General features: G+C 39.0%; 1 protein-coding gene across 1 annotated transcript in view; it reads right to left on the bottom strand.

Annotated features, from left to right (window-relative positions):
- Window positions 1-13,554, bottom strand: part of hibch (3-hydroxyisobutyryl-CoA hydrolase) — a 56,070-nt gene that overhangs the window by 41,195 nt on the left and 1,321 nt on the right. Inside the window, exons 2-6 of the mRNA XM_036570462.1 lie at window positions 12,229-12,271; window positions 11,978-12,109; window positions 11,655-11,739; window positions 9,989-10,069; window positions 9,852-9,904 (exon numbers count right to left, since the gene is read on the bottom strand). Of these exons, the coding sequence (XP_036426355.1) occupies window positions 9,852-9,904; window positions 9,989-10,069; window positions 11,655-11,739; window positions 11,978-12,109; window positions 12,229-12,271 (394 nt within the window). The remainder of the gene's footprint in view (window positions 1-9,851; window positions 9,905-9,988; window positions 10,070-11,654; window positions 11,740-11,977; window positions 12,110-12,228; window positions 12,272-13,554) is intronic.

Raw genomic sequence — 13,554 nt, 5'->3', positions numbered from 1 at the left:
AGGAGCAGTCGGCTTAATTCAATAGTTGTGTCTGCACACGGCAGAGATAATAACACAGCCAGCGCAGACAGAACCTGATAAATAAAGGCAGGGACAACAGCACCCAGCACTGCTTCAGACAGCAGTAATGAGCAGACAGTCAACAGAGCACAAGTTAGTGCCACAGTGACCCGCCAACATGCCCTGTCTGGTCTATGCAATTCAGCTATTAACCTTTGTTAGATCAGGGGCAAAGCTATTCAAACGAGTTCAAAACAGACGATTCCACGTTTACTCCTATTCTCTGCAGAGAGCCATTTCTCCATAAGGATCAAATCATGCACTGAATTTGGTTTAACTGTAAGGAACATACTGAATGGTTACTACTATAGATTCTGTCACCAAGATGTACAATCTGAAAAATACAGGTGCCCACAGATGTTTAGATTTGACCAATATTCCAAACCAATATTTGATGATGCACTTATTGTATTCCATAACTGCAGAATGTTTAAGTGATGCTGGGTTACTGTGTTAAAACGTCTCTATTTTATTAACTTTACTGAATTTGTAACCTTGCAGAAAAAAATAAAATATTCCTCTGTAATATAAATCCAGGTAGACGTCGTCCAATTTCTACATTTTGTAAATGTTTATGTATCGCCATCAGTGGACATGCACATGAAAAACATTGGATAATAGCATCGGCTCACAATTTCTCCAGCATCTGCATACAATTCCCATCTATCGGATATCGGCATCAATCCAAAATTCCCATCTATATAAAGACAATTTGTGAGTGTGAAGAACCTTTTTAAAGTTTCCTTTTTAAAGAACTTTCACACAGTGTAAATGTTCTGTATCAACTGATGTTTTTCCTAGGACTGTACATAAAAGCCAGGAACCACTATGATACCTTTATTTTTAAGAGTGTATGCAGAGGTTTTCTGTCATGTATCTTAAAAGAAATCCTATCAACTGACATGTATATCACAAACGACAGCCGGAAATCATGAGTGACCAGTCACTGAAGACGTTGCTGCCTATGGCTATGACAACCAATGTTCATATCTATGGCAGTATAAGAAGTACAGTGGGACAACCGACACATTTCAAGAGTAGGGTTGTGGTAGATTCCTCTATCCAACATGCTATCAAACGTCCCAGCAAACACAGAGCAACAAAAATGTCTTACGGCTACTGATATAGCCTATCTGACCATGTTCCTAATACCTCCCTCTGCTATTCCAGTAAAGCAAATCTAAAAACAGCGTGAATGTGGAGAAATGATCGAAACATGAAAAACATGTATCTCCATTTTTGACGATTTTATTTTTCTACATCATTTTAACCTGGCAGCTGCCCTGTACATCATGTGAAAATTTCATGATGATTGGACCAATAGAAATGCTCCCAAATCACTTCAAATAAAACCCTTCTTACATTAAATTACATTCAAGTTAGGAAAGTTTTTGCCTTCTCTTATCAAGTTACTATTTTGGAGACACATGTTTTTCTTTGGACAGCGCTGTGGTAGACCCCACTGTGCTCACGGCTCACTAAAAATGACCCAGCTTTTATGTAGCGGTGTCTTAAACAAGGCAAGTTTCTTGGTCACGTTAGTGTTGGATGTGCATCCAGGGAATGTACACACACAGTATGCTGGCTTGGCCAGTTGAACAGAGGGACGAACGACTGACCAGATGCTGGCATGACTAGTTAGCTGGACTAATGAACAAATGCCAGATGTGTCACGTTTGCTAGGTTAGCTTTCGCTTGGTGGTTTGCCTTCAACTCAAACAGAGAGAGGGACTGTGGGAAATGCATAGTTCTGTTAAAACAATGAGGGCAGGGCAGGCCATATCAACCCTGTGGCAGGTGGGGGGAATACTAATGTAAGCGCTTGGCAACATTAAGACTGACTAGTTTAAATCAAAAAAGGAGACATTTAGCAAAATACATGGGCCACTTATTGGGCACAGAAATGTTATACATAGGGCTTAATTTGTACTTGTATATTGTGCGCCCACAAGCGCAAGACTATCCTACTTAGAAAGAAAACATGGTTTTAAGTTCCTTGGGGCTTTAAATACACTGGAAAGGATAACTGTAAGGCCATTTTACCGCAAGTTTAATGTTTCTCCAACTGAACCTACCTGACTCAACTCAGTAGCTAATTATAAAGTCCCTTCTGAGTTTAATCAGATGTACTGGAGCAAGAAAGGTACTAAATGTTATAACACTACAACACAGCAGGACCAGGACTGGAAAGGATCAGACTAACAGGGCTGTAAATCTTGAATATAAAAGTAGTGAGTTTATACTGTTGAGCTTTTAAGTCTCTAAAACTGCAAAGTGATATTATAAACAGTCTAAATTTGGCGACATCCATCTTCATTTATCTTCATGTAGGCCTCTTCTGTTAAAAGAAAGGATCACATGCCCTGCCCACACATTTGTCTTGGATCGTCGGAAACTCTTACTAATTCTCTGAGATATTTGGCGGCGGTTCCTCAGAAAACTCTGTGTCCACACCGCCAGACCCATCTCTGCGCGATGGAAAATACCTCCCAGCAAGCAGCGGATTCTTATCAGGAAGACTGATGTGGAAAATAAGTTCTCTTAAAAAATATTTTGAGAGTCATCTCATCTGATAGCTATCTCCCTGCTGCGCACTTGGAAAGACTTTATCATGAAGATGAGATTTCTTCAAAATAAGATTCGCAATTTAACATTCCATCAAGTGAAATGGACAAGTGGGCCCATCAAGTGTGAATGAGACCCCCACAGCTGTAGCTATAACAGACATATAGGATTGTTTACAAATGAGATGGCACCTTCATTTTCCAAACCAATTTCTACAGCGGAAAAATCATCTAGGAAAATGACATTCGGCACTTTCCAGAGCCAGTTTATCACAGCTAGGCTTCCACCTCCTTAAGCAAACCCAGGAGTGATGCTTCTGAGCACCGCAGCTTTAGGCCTTGAAACAAACCACCACTTTACTACTCGGTGCGACCAGCCAGCGTCCATATTTTAAAGCTGGAGCTGTTGTTTCCTGAGCTGCCTTGAGTTTTTAAATAGCAGGGCAGTTAACCAGCCACAGTGCAACAGTCCTAGGCAGCTGTTCATACTGTAGGTAAGACTAACATTTGCATTTGCCATTTCACACTCCTGGATCATTACAGCATCTGTCCTGTGGTGTCGCTTGCTAATTATGATTCATCATGTGGGAATCATCATCATGCTGCATTTATACCAAGCCAGCAAACATGAGCCTAAAATCGAGCTGTGCTAAATGAACAGTTCAAATAAATAAACAATGAATAATCAAATAAATAAACAAGTGTCCATAGTAATTTATATCTGAAACCGTAATGTGATTTTCCCTGAAAGAACAAAGAGTTACCGTTAAAATGATCTACAGCACCCATCAAAAGTTCGCACACATCAATTCATGATTCTTTATTTTTACTATTTTCCACATGTATTATAATAACAGCGTATACGTCAAAACTATGGAATTATGCAGTCAAAAGAGTTTAACATTTCGCGGTTGTCAGAAGAAAACCTTCTATCTCCAAAATGGTAACTTTACAGAAGAAGGAAAAAACCTACTTTATTTTTAATGTAAGTCAATGGAACCAGACGTCTTTCCAAGTCATTTTGGGCTGTTTCCTTTGGGCCATTCTTTATAGAATTTACACACAATGTAAAGGGCAACAGGCATTTTCAAATTATGTTTAAAACTGAAAAATGAACAAGGTTTTCTTCTGACAGCAGCGATTTGGATTCTTCAAAGTAGCCTCCATTGTCACAAAACTGGTGGAATTACCCTTTAAGTCAGCACAATAAACACACGCAGACACAAACACAAACAACACATATATACTTACACAAAGAAACAATCTACAAAAATAGCTTAAAAGTATAACAATTCCACTAACTGCACCAGTAACTGCATTCTTAAAGGCTTAGGTCCTAAAGGGAGAAGAGCTGCACACCTGTTCCTGCATTTCAGAGATTACTGTGGTCATCAAAGCACCCTGTTGGTCTGATGGATGCGATGAAAGCTCCAGGTCATCCTCTGGAAGTAAACCCAGAAAACACAATCCATCTCTAACAAGACAGAAGCTACATAACCGCTCATTCTAATGTGGAGCGTTTCTGGCGGAAAGCTGGTTCAGATCTTAAATCACAGCTTCTCGTGCCCATCGAGCGCTCACATGCTGTAGTCTCCTCACTTTTGGTCCAGAACATCATCTGACCAATGCTGGAAATATGCAGAGGCGATCAGGCCCAGGAGGAGTGCATGAGGAGTGATGGGAGGGAGGTGTCTGAGAAGCATTCATGGCCTCCTTTCACTCACGAGAGAGAAGGATCAAAGGCATGCCCCTCTGCTGGCGCTCCGATAGCCTGCAGTCTGATCCAACACCCTGCTCAAGCGATTTATCACTCCTTTCATTCCTAATGTTCATACGTAAGTGGAAGCTAGCATAGACCATGCCATCCTGATGATTTAGTGCATGTTACAAAATTACATTTATCATTGTAATTTATGATGTTTCTGTTTTTAAAGCAACAGTTTTGCCAAAATTCATCATCCCAAATGTACACTCTTAAAAATGATGGTTCTTTAATGGTTCTTTAGTAAAGAAAATGTTTCTACAAAGAACCATATAAACTCACAGAACCCTTTGTACAATCAAAGAGTTCTTTGCATCGTTAAATGGTCCTTCAGACTGGTGGAGAACGTGCTGTAAATGGTTCAATATAAAACCTTTTTGAAAAGGGTTCTAGCACCAAAAAGGGTTCTTCTACTGTTACGATGTCAAGCTTGTAATGATAGAAGAACCCTTTTTGGTGCTATGTAGAACTCTTGTCAAAAAGGTTCTATATAGAATCATATACAACACATTCCCCATCAATCAGAAGAGCCTTTCACAATGCAAAGAACTCTTTAATCCCAGGCTAAGTATTCATGGTTCTATACAGAACCATTTTCTTTACTAAAGAACTCTCAAAGAACCATCTTTAAGTATGGTCGATCAGCCATGACATGCTTCGTGTCTGAAGTTTGCATCCTTAGTTTTGCTTTGGAGCTGAAAGGATAATGTAGCTAACAAACAATGGAAGCGTATTCTCACCAACTCGAATCGTGACACTACTTTTCTCAAACTGAAATGATTACTTAACTGATTACTCCTTGGAAAACTTCTAACTTCACTCTGTTACTCTGCAAACAAACCTGCACCAATTAGAATGTACAGGGAATGACAACTACAACTTATTTTATTTAGAGAGGAACAGGAATCACCATTTAAAAACAGAATTCCACTCATTTTTCAAAAAATGGAATTTAAATGTTAAGATTTACACAAAGGCATTCAGAGTGGTTTGATGTGAAATGCTCTGTTCTAGAGAAACTTGCTGAGTCAGAATTGTTCACAGTGGTGGTGATAGGAACCAGACGTCTGAAGCATTTAATACCTCTAAAAGCTCCCTCACAGAAAGTTATTACATGAAATTGTTATGAATACCCTGCCTGATGCCTTTACAATAGTTCTGAGAGAAGGTTGTGGCTGAAAAACATATTTTTTTTTAAAAGAGAAGTACATGCAGGGTGTTGCAATGTCAAACAGTCCCCAAAGAAAACTTATTTTTTAAATTTACCATGATTTTACTATTTTATACTCTCTACAATTAACTGCTTCACATCAAACCACTCTGAGTGACTCTGTTTACATCTCAAATATTTAATTATGTAAAAATGTTACAAATTTTCCCCTTTAAAAGACACGTAACTACCCTGCCAGTGCTCTGAATAAGCCAGCCAGTTTTACTGAGCTAAAATTAGTTGTGCTAGTTGAAGCTGCTTAAACTAAATTTGAAAAAAAGTTGCCTAATACATGTGCTTATGTTTTTTTTGGCAGCGTGTTACTAATTAAAAAAAGGGACAAAAGCACAAAGTTCAGACTTCAAGTTGGCTGCTACTACTTTTTTCCCAATCACCTGTTAGCTTCATCATCAAACTAAAAAAAGCAGACTTCGGACACCAAATGTGTCTTGGAGGATCTACTATAATTGATCTAAGGGGTCAAATGGATACATTCGATTTTTCAATAAACTTTCGCTTTAATGTCTGTGTCCTGTAGCATATAAAAACACACAAAGGTTATCTGGATTGGAAGTCTGCTGAAGGTCACCTGAATGTGTGTATAAAAGGCTATTTTCGCTTTAAAGCACACTGACCTGAGATCAGCTTGATCTCTCAGCAGAACCCCAGGATAAAGACACTAACGGACCACCATCTGCAGCCCCTGACCCAGGCTCGGTTCACTCTCTTTCATGCCTTTTCAGTAAACAATAAAGCCTGTTTTAGATCACAAAGACTTTTCTGCTCACAGCAGCCTTGATGACCCCACCAGTGTGTCCACGTCACACACACTAGCTTATATGTTACCTGACAGTTAGAGGCTGCCGTTATTAGGGCTTCTGTCCTGCATCATTGGTTAGTGCTTCTGGTCAGTTGAGCCTCTTTTTTTGATGTTCTTGGCAATGTCCAAAACCATGCCCTATTTACTATGCAGTGCACTATTTTGGGATTTGCAGTGATGCCTAAAACATAGCAGAGAACATCCAGCACATTCTTACAATCCCACCACGTACAGCAACAGGTAGGGCAGATGTGTACACAGCTACAGTACTGTGCAAAAGTCAGAGACCACCATTTATTTATTTAATTTACAGTCAAAATGACTAATAAATACAAGTTATTCATTTTTTTTTTCTAGTGAAAAAAAGACACACACATTGAACAGCCATACGCAGAAGCCTCAACAACCAAATGTAATATCAAATTGCTTAGTCTTCAGTGTGTCCACTCTTTGCATCTATTACAGCTTTCATCTTTCAGGGAGATTTGCTTTTAGTTTTTTAAAGGAATCTGCAGGGATTTTTTCCACACCTCCAAAGCTCAGTCTTAGAAGTTGGTTGCATTTTCTGTTTCTCACAATCCAAGCAACTCTAACTCTAATGAAGACCTGGATGTGTTTTGAGTGGATTGAGAGAAGTTTTGGGGTTGTATTTACAGAAAGGTTCTGGAAAAATAATGACTTCCAGCTCAAGCCCTCGACTAATGATGTACAATAAGGACACCAAACAGTTTGGCTGATTATATCTGTGGTCAGTGGAAAATTGCATAAATTTGATTTTTCACCAAACCATTTCTTTAAAAATGAGCTATTTTTAGTTGAAGTGATTCACTTAAGATTATCATCTCAACGTCAGCTCTCTCAACTAAAAGCAGGCTTTCATGCTCAAACACTCTACCACACAACAGGAAGATCTACCCATCTAAAACATTACACCACACACAGTGCTATTATGGACAGACTTGTTACAGAATAGGACTAAATTCATTCTGCTATCCTCAGTTTCTGCTGATATTGGCCTGATTCTGATACCTGGTATCTGACTAGCGCCACCTCTAGTAATTAGTTCAAACACAGTGTTGGAATCATGCAGCTGTTTGTGCAGCAGGAGCTTCTGGAAACGATCCCTAATGCTGAGTACCACATCCTTATTTGCCCTGAGCTCCTGGCTAGGCAAGCAAAGCCTGGCCCACCCGGCCTAGCGCTCCTTGACCTTGAGAAGCATCAGCAAACCAACAAGGAGCACAGGACCAATGACAAATCTGAGCAGCAGCATGTCTGAAGTTGAGCATGTGTCAGACTAGGGTAGCCTCCTCACCTGAAACGTGACTGAGTCTTCCATTACACTGCTTTGACTGTAATTTATCGTGTTAAAAACATGACACAGGAAAAGCAAAACTGACCCAAAGTGCACGCACAGTGTGTGTAGTGGGTGAGCTAAAGACAAAGTCATGTTTCAGTTCAAATTACACACAAATCTCAGAGAGACCTGAGGGGAAAAAAGAAAGAAAAAAAAAGAAAAATAGGCAGCAACATGTTCTGCTGACGTCGTTCGACCAATCAGAGGGCACGGAGCGTCTAATTCATAACAAACCGAAGTGTTTTTGCTGAAAGTAGCTCACTGCTTCCACCTACTGGATCATCTACATAGTGCAGGTCTAAGATCTGAGGGATTAGTGAGGGTTTATGAGTCACGGCACATCATGGACGTCACCATACAGTGCAATATAAACAACAAAGAAGATTTTATATTACTTAAAGACTAAAATACAGATGTTAGAGAACTACATCTATAGGCCAATTAAACGTGTAGTTTGTACTGCATATTACGTCCCAAGTTAAAAGTGGAGAAGACTTACTACAAGATGGAAAAAAAGACAACAGGGAAAATACATAGACTCAGACTGATAGGACAGCCTGCTAAGTGCCGTTCAGATAACAAGACGGGCTGTAGATACAGCAACAATATCATATCAGTATGAATAAAAATGGCCTAAGGCTCCAGCTGGACACCCACATCTCTGTTCAAGTGAGAACATTACAAAGCAAGCCATTAAGATAAGCTGGCCGAGCACTCCCTTTTAGTTTCCCTGAGATTTGTTCTAGAGGGATTAGAAGAGACGAACTGCAGCAAAAAACATGAGAATCCAGCCTAAAATCCCTCAGGATGCTTGACTGCAGACTCCAATATTGTGCTCCGACAGCCATCTGGTGGCAGTAAAGTGGTACAACATGAAAATGTTATTTTCAGAAATACACTATATGGCCAAAAGTATGTGGACACCTCTCCTAATTATTGAGTTCTGGTGTTTCAGCCACATTCATTTCTTACAGGTGCAGAAAATCAAGCACATAGCCTTACAATCTCTGTAGACAAACACTGGCAGTAAAATGGGTCATACGGAAGAGCTCAGTGGCTTAAAATGTAGAACTGTGATAAGATGCCACAAATCAGTTTGTGAAATTTCTGCCCTGCTAGATCTGCCCCAACAACTGTAAGTGCTATTATTGTGAAATGGAAGCGTCTAGGAAGAGTGACAGCTCATCTACATGTCAAGAGACTTCGAAAACTCACAGCAGGACCGGCGCAAAGCACATCGCTCATGGATTCTGGGGCAGCAGAAACGTGTTCTCAGGAGTGATGAATCTGGTAGTTTGATGAATGAATCTGGATTTGGCAGATGCCAGGGAGGGGGCGTTCCAACTCCATTTAAAAGCCTACGGTTTTGGAATGGTGTGATGGTCAGGTGTCAACATACTTTTTGTCATGTTATGTATTTATCATTAGAGGGGTGGCGGATATGGCAAAATTAAATCATCATAATACACGACAGAACCAGTACTAAAATTTAAAAAAATTACTATCAAAAACTATGAATGTAATGAATTGTTTCCCAAACTGGACTTCACAAAATACAATTTAGCAGGACTAATTATGTTCTCTTTGTTATAAACCATGCAGCTGGTCAGGGTTCTTTTAAGCACTGATACTATCCACAATAAGCTCTGAAAATCATGCGATATCACAATAATGAATACAGTCAGATTTCTCAGCCTTATATACAAACTAGAATTAGAACAGTGCCCAAAAAGGAGTGTAACACAGAGTACAATCTGAGTATCAGCTGAGCTTCGTGCCACCTGTATTCGCAAGTTCACTTTGAGAGGGAAAAGAACCAAGAATCCCCTCTCTGCCATCACCAAGCATCATACCCACCATTTGACATCTCTTGCTGGTTGCTCAGAGTTTCTGCTCTGAGCACATTCAGACAGCTTAAAATTCTGAGAGGTCAGTGGTCTGAAAAGATGCAGTGGCCAGGAGGAACACGCAGCTCCTGCCCTCCTGATCAGTAGTGCGGAGGGTAACAGTGAAGACAAAGACTGCATACTGGGTAAAAAATAAATAAATAAATAAAACTATATTAATAAAACACTTACAGCTCCCATTGTAATTCCATTGATGAGGGCCACGTATGGTTTCTTAAAGGTACCTAAAATCAAAAGAGGGATTAAATAACCAGATCTAATCAGATATCAGCAGAATATGGAGCCAACAGGTCAGAGTCTGAATGTACCTATGGCATTGTTCAGAGTGTATTCCTCACGGAAGAAGTCTTGTGTTAAAGGATCTCCTACTTTCCCAGCGTCTGAGATAGCTAGAAACAAGCAGAGACGCCATTAAACACATTCAGTGTGCATGACAACACGTTTCAAAAGAACATACTTCTGACTGAATGCATCTGCTTACTTACTTCACTAAAACAATAATAGGAAATTCATGCAATGTTATGGAAATGTGTGGTTCCAGGACGGCTTGTACCATTTTTCCTTGGGCTATGTTCCTAATATCAGCAGTTAAATTGACACCATCTTTAAAGGGGGATTCCACAGAGTTTCCAAAATTTCAAAAATTCTACTTCTTTCAAACTAAGAATGTGCCCATTACTTTTTTGTATTTACATTTGTTTGCATCTATTTTAATGATATAAGGTGTTTTCACTGGTAAAATACACTTATTGCTAAGATAAAGGGTTTTATGTGCTTAGTGCAGACTTAGCACAGTACTGTATGTTGCTTCAAAATGCATTCAGTGTTAATGGTGTTTTTGATGCACTCATTTCATGACAGACCCCTGACTTCAGAACTGTACACTGGTAACAATCTGGATGGTCCTTTAGTACTTTGGCCTAGAGAACATGATGTCCATTATGTTTCCACTGTGCAAGAGTGGCCCTGCGACGGACTGGCGACCTGTCCAGGGTGTATCCTGCCTTCCACCCAATGACAGCTGGGATAGGCTCCAGCACCCTACCGCGACCCAGAAGGATAAGCGGTTTAGATGATGGATGGATGGATGGATGTGCAGGAGTGCACTTCAGATAACCTTTAGCCCAGAGAAGTCGGCAGTGTTTCTGGACGTCGTTGACATATGACTTCCACTGTGCATAAAGCAGTCTTAACTTGCATTTGTGGATGCAGCGACGGACGGTGTTTATTAACAACGGTTTGTTAAAATATTCTCAAGCTCATGTAGATATCCATCACAGTTCCCATTTTTTTAATGCAATGCCGCCTGAGGTTTTCTGAACATTTCATAATTAAGATTCCTAGCGTTAAACTGGCCCTGTCTCAAATTTTTTGGAATGTGTTGTAGGCATCAATTTCAGAATGAGCGTATATTTACAAAAAAATTAAAAGGTAAAACACTACATATCTTTTCTTTGTACTCTGTCTATTTACAGGTCAAGGTAGATTTATAAATCACTGCGTTCTGTTTTTAATTTACATTTTACCTGTCCCAACTTTTTTGGAACTGCGTTTGTATCTCTCCGCCATGAATGCATTTTACAAAATATATTTTAGGCCAAATCAAAACTATTATAAAACAACGTCTCAGGCATCAGGCGGCGATTTTCCAACCTATCTGTGAGGAGCTTAAAAAGGCGTAAGACTCAACAGAAGTTTGGTTCCTGTCACCATCAATGTGAACAATTCTGACTCGATAAGTTTCTCTGGAGCAGAGCATTTTAACTCAAACCGCTCAGAATGACATTGTTCATATGTTGATGACTGAATTAGGCAGAAATTTTGAAAAATTAGTGGAATCCACCTTTTAGTCTCTCATTTCAAACAATATGGTCATTATTTATACAGAAACTGATGTAATCTTCAATTTTCAAATCATCCGTTATACATTTCACCACTAAGAACATCCTGTCTGAAGCTTTCTTACTCACGTACATCGAATGTCCCCTCCGGCACAGAAAGCTTTGTCTCCAGCACCCTTGATGATCACAATATCTGTCTCTGAATCTTTCTCCCATTTCTAAACAAAAAACATAGACTCCATGGTAAAAAATACATAAAATCACAGTGTAACCAATGATTCACTTTGATGTTTACTAACGCTGAAGGAATAATGACACTTCATGTTTCTCCCCAAGGCTGGTCAGGTGTAAACCTGACACAACTTCATACATTATACAATGTTTCAATTGTGAATAGGTACCACTGTATTCAATGATCTATAAGAAACGGTAGCTGATGTGAAGGTCTCCTCTCACCTTCAGCTGAGGGTAGATTTGTCTGATCATGGGGAAGGACAGTGCGTTGAGAATTTTGGGCCTGTTCAGTGTGATCACACCTGCATTCCCCACTCTCTCCAACAAAACCTCTGCACCTGCGTTACTGGACATCTGATCAAGTGGACAAAATTCTTTAAGCAAAGAGTATCAGGTTCAACCGGAAACAATATTACTGGATTATTATATGAATTAATTATAGTATTGTGTTTTGCATGCAGTCATGGACTTACCAAGTGTGCTTGCATCTTTTGCAATCTGCAGAGAGATCTTAGACTAAATGGGAGGAGAAAAATGAACGTTACTTTCTCTGCAAGTTTTAATCCATCACTTCTAAAAGTATAACAGTAGAATAAAGGATACGATTCTAAAGGGTACGATGAGAGACTATTCGGTGAGCACGTATCAATCCATACTCTAAAACTAAAATCCTGTTTTTCTTGTTTCCTGCTCATTTCTGGTCAAAGCTGAAAGCTGGTAGTAATTGTGTAAAATAATCACAGGACTTCAGTCAAGCAGTTCTAAACAAATGTTCACCATCCTGATTTTGGATGGAGTTTATTGTGAAGTGAAATGGAAGTGTAAACATTGCTTTGCTGGATGTGTTGACCATATCAAGCGTACATTACTAGTAGAAATGGTATAGTAGAAGTATATAAAGATATGGATATTCAAACTGTATCATTGTAGAAACAAAAATAATCAACAAACCTGCTGGAAATGTGAGGGATATAACTTCAGCAACTGTTCAAGCCGATACAAGCTAACTATATGGATCAGTCTACCAAACTGGTTCAACGTCAGAGTTGAAAACACAATTTGGACTTTTATCTGACTTGGATTTCTGAATAAAATCCTTTTGCTTTGAATGGTCTTAGGGTACACCTGAATTATGTCTATGTTATTAAAATAAATGATAAAACACTCCTCTTTACCAACTACCAATAAAATAATAATGTCTCTGCAACTGTGATGATTTTAGCTTATTTTGAGAATAACTCAAAAATGTTAGCAAGTACATGACTAGCAAACACAGCTTTGAACAGCTGTACAAACATAAAATCATAACATCTGTCATGGTAGTGACCATTCTTAAATGTTGCACACTAATATTTAGACTTTGGGACAAATTTATTTCAAACCAATGGGATCTAACTGCTCATCACGTGGCCAAAAGGGACAGTGTTGCAGCCTCCCTTCCTGCTCTAAAATACAGGGGCGAATACATGGCTAAATTAAGGCTCCTCCTACAGACTAAAACTTTGTTTCAGTACCGACATTAAATGTAGGACACTATTTTTAAAATAAGTTTTTATTTAACCTCTTATTCTGCAGGGTATATTTTGGTTTTTCCATCTGAATTTACATGACCAAATCGTAAGGCAAATTATTCAGTAACTGCATGAAATAAATATACATTTTTATTTTTTAATTTTTTTTTGTAAAAGGTTCCCTCAAATTAACAGAATGTGTTTTATGATCAAACATATTGCTATATGCTTACAACTTACTGCTGAAAGCCAAAAATCTTAGACGCTCTTTGTATTATTTTATAAAAA

This window comes from Colossoma macropomum, unplaced genomic scaffold, assembly GCF_904425465.1.
Source record: "Colossoma macropomum unplaced genomic scaffold, Colossoma_macropomum, whole genome shotgun sequence".
Classification (NCBI taxonomy): domain Eukaryota; kingdom Metazoa; phylum Chordata; class Actinopteri; order Characiformes; family Serrasalmidae; genus Colossoma; species Colossoma macropomum.
This window is presented reverse-complemented; position numbering and strand designations above follow the sequence as displayed.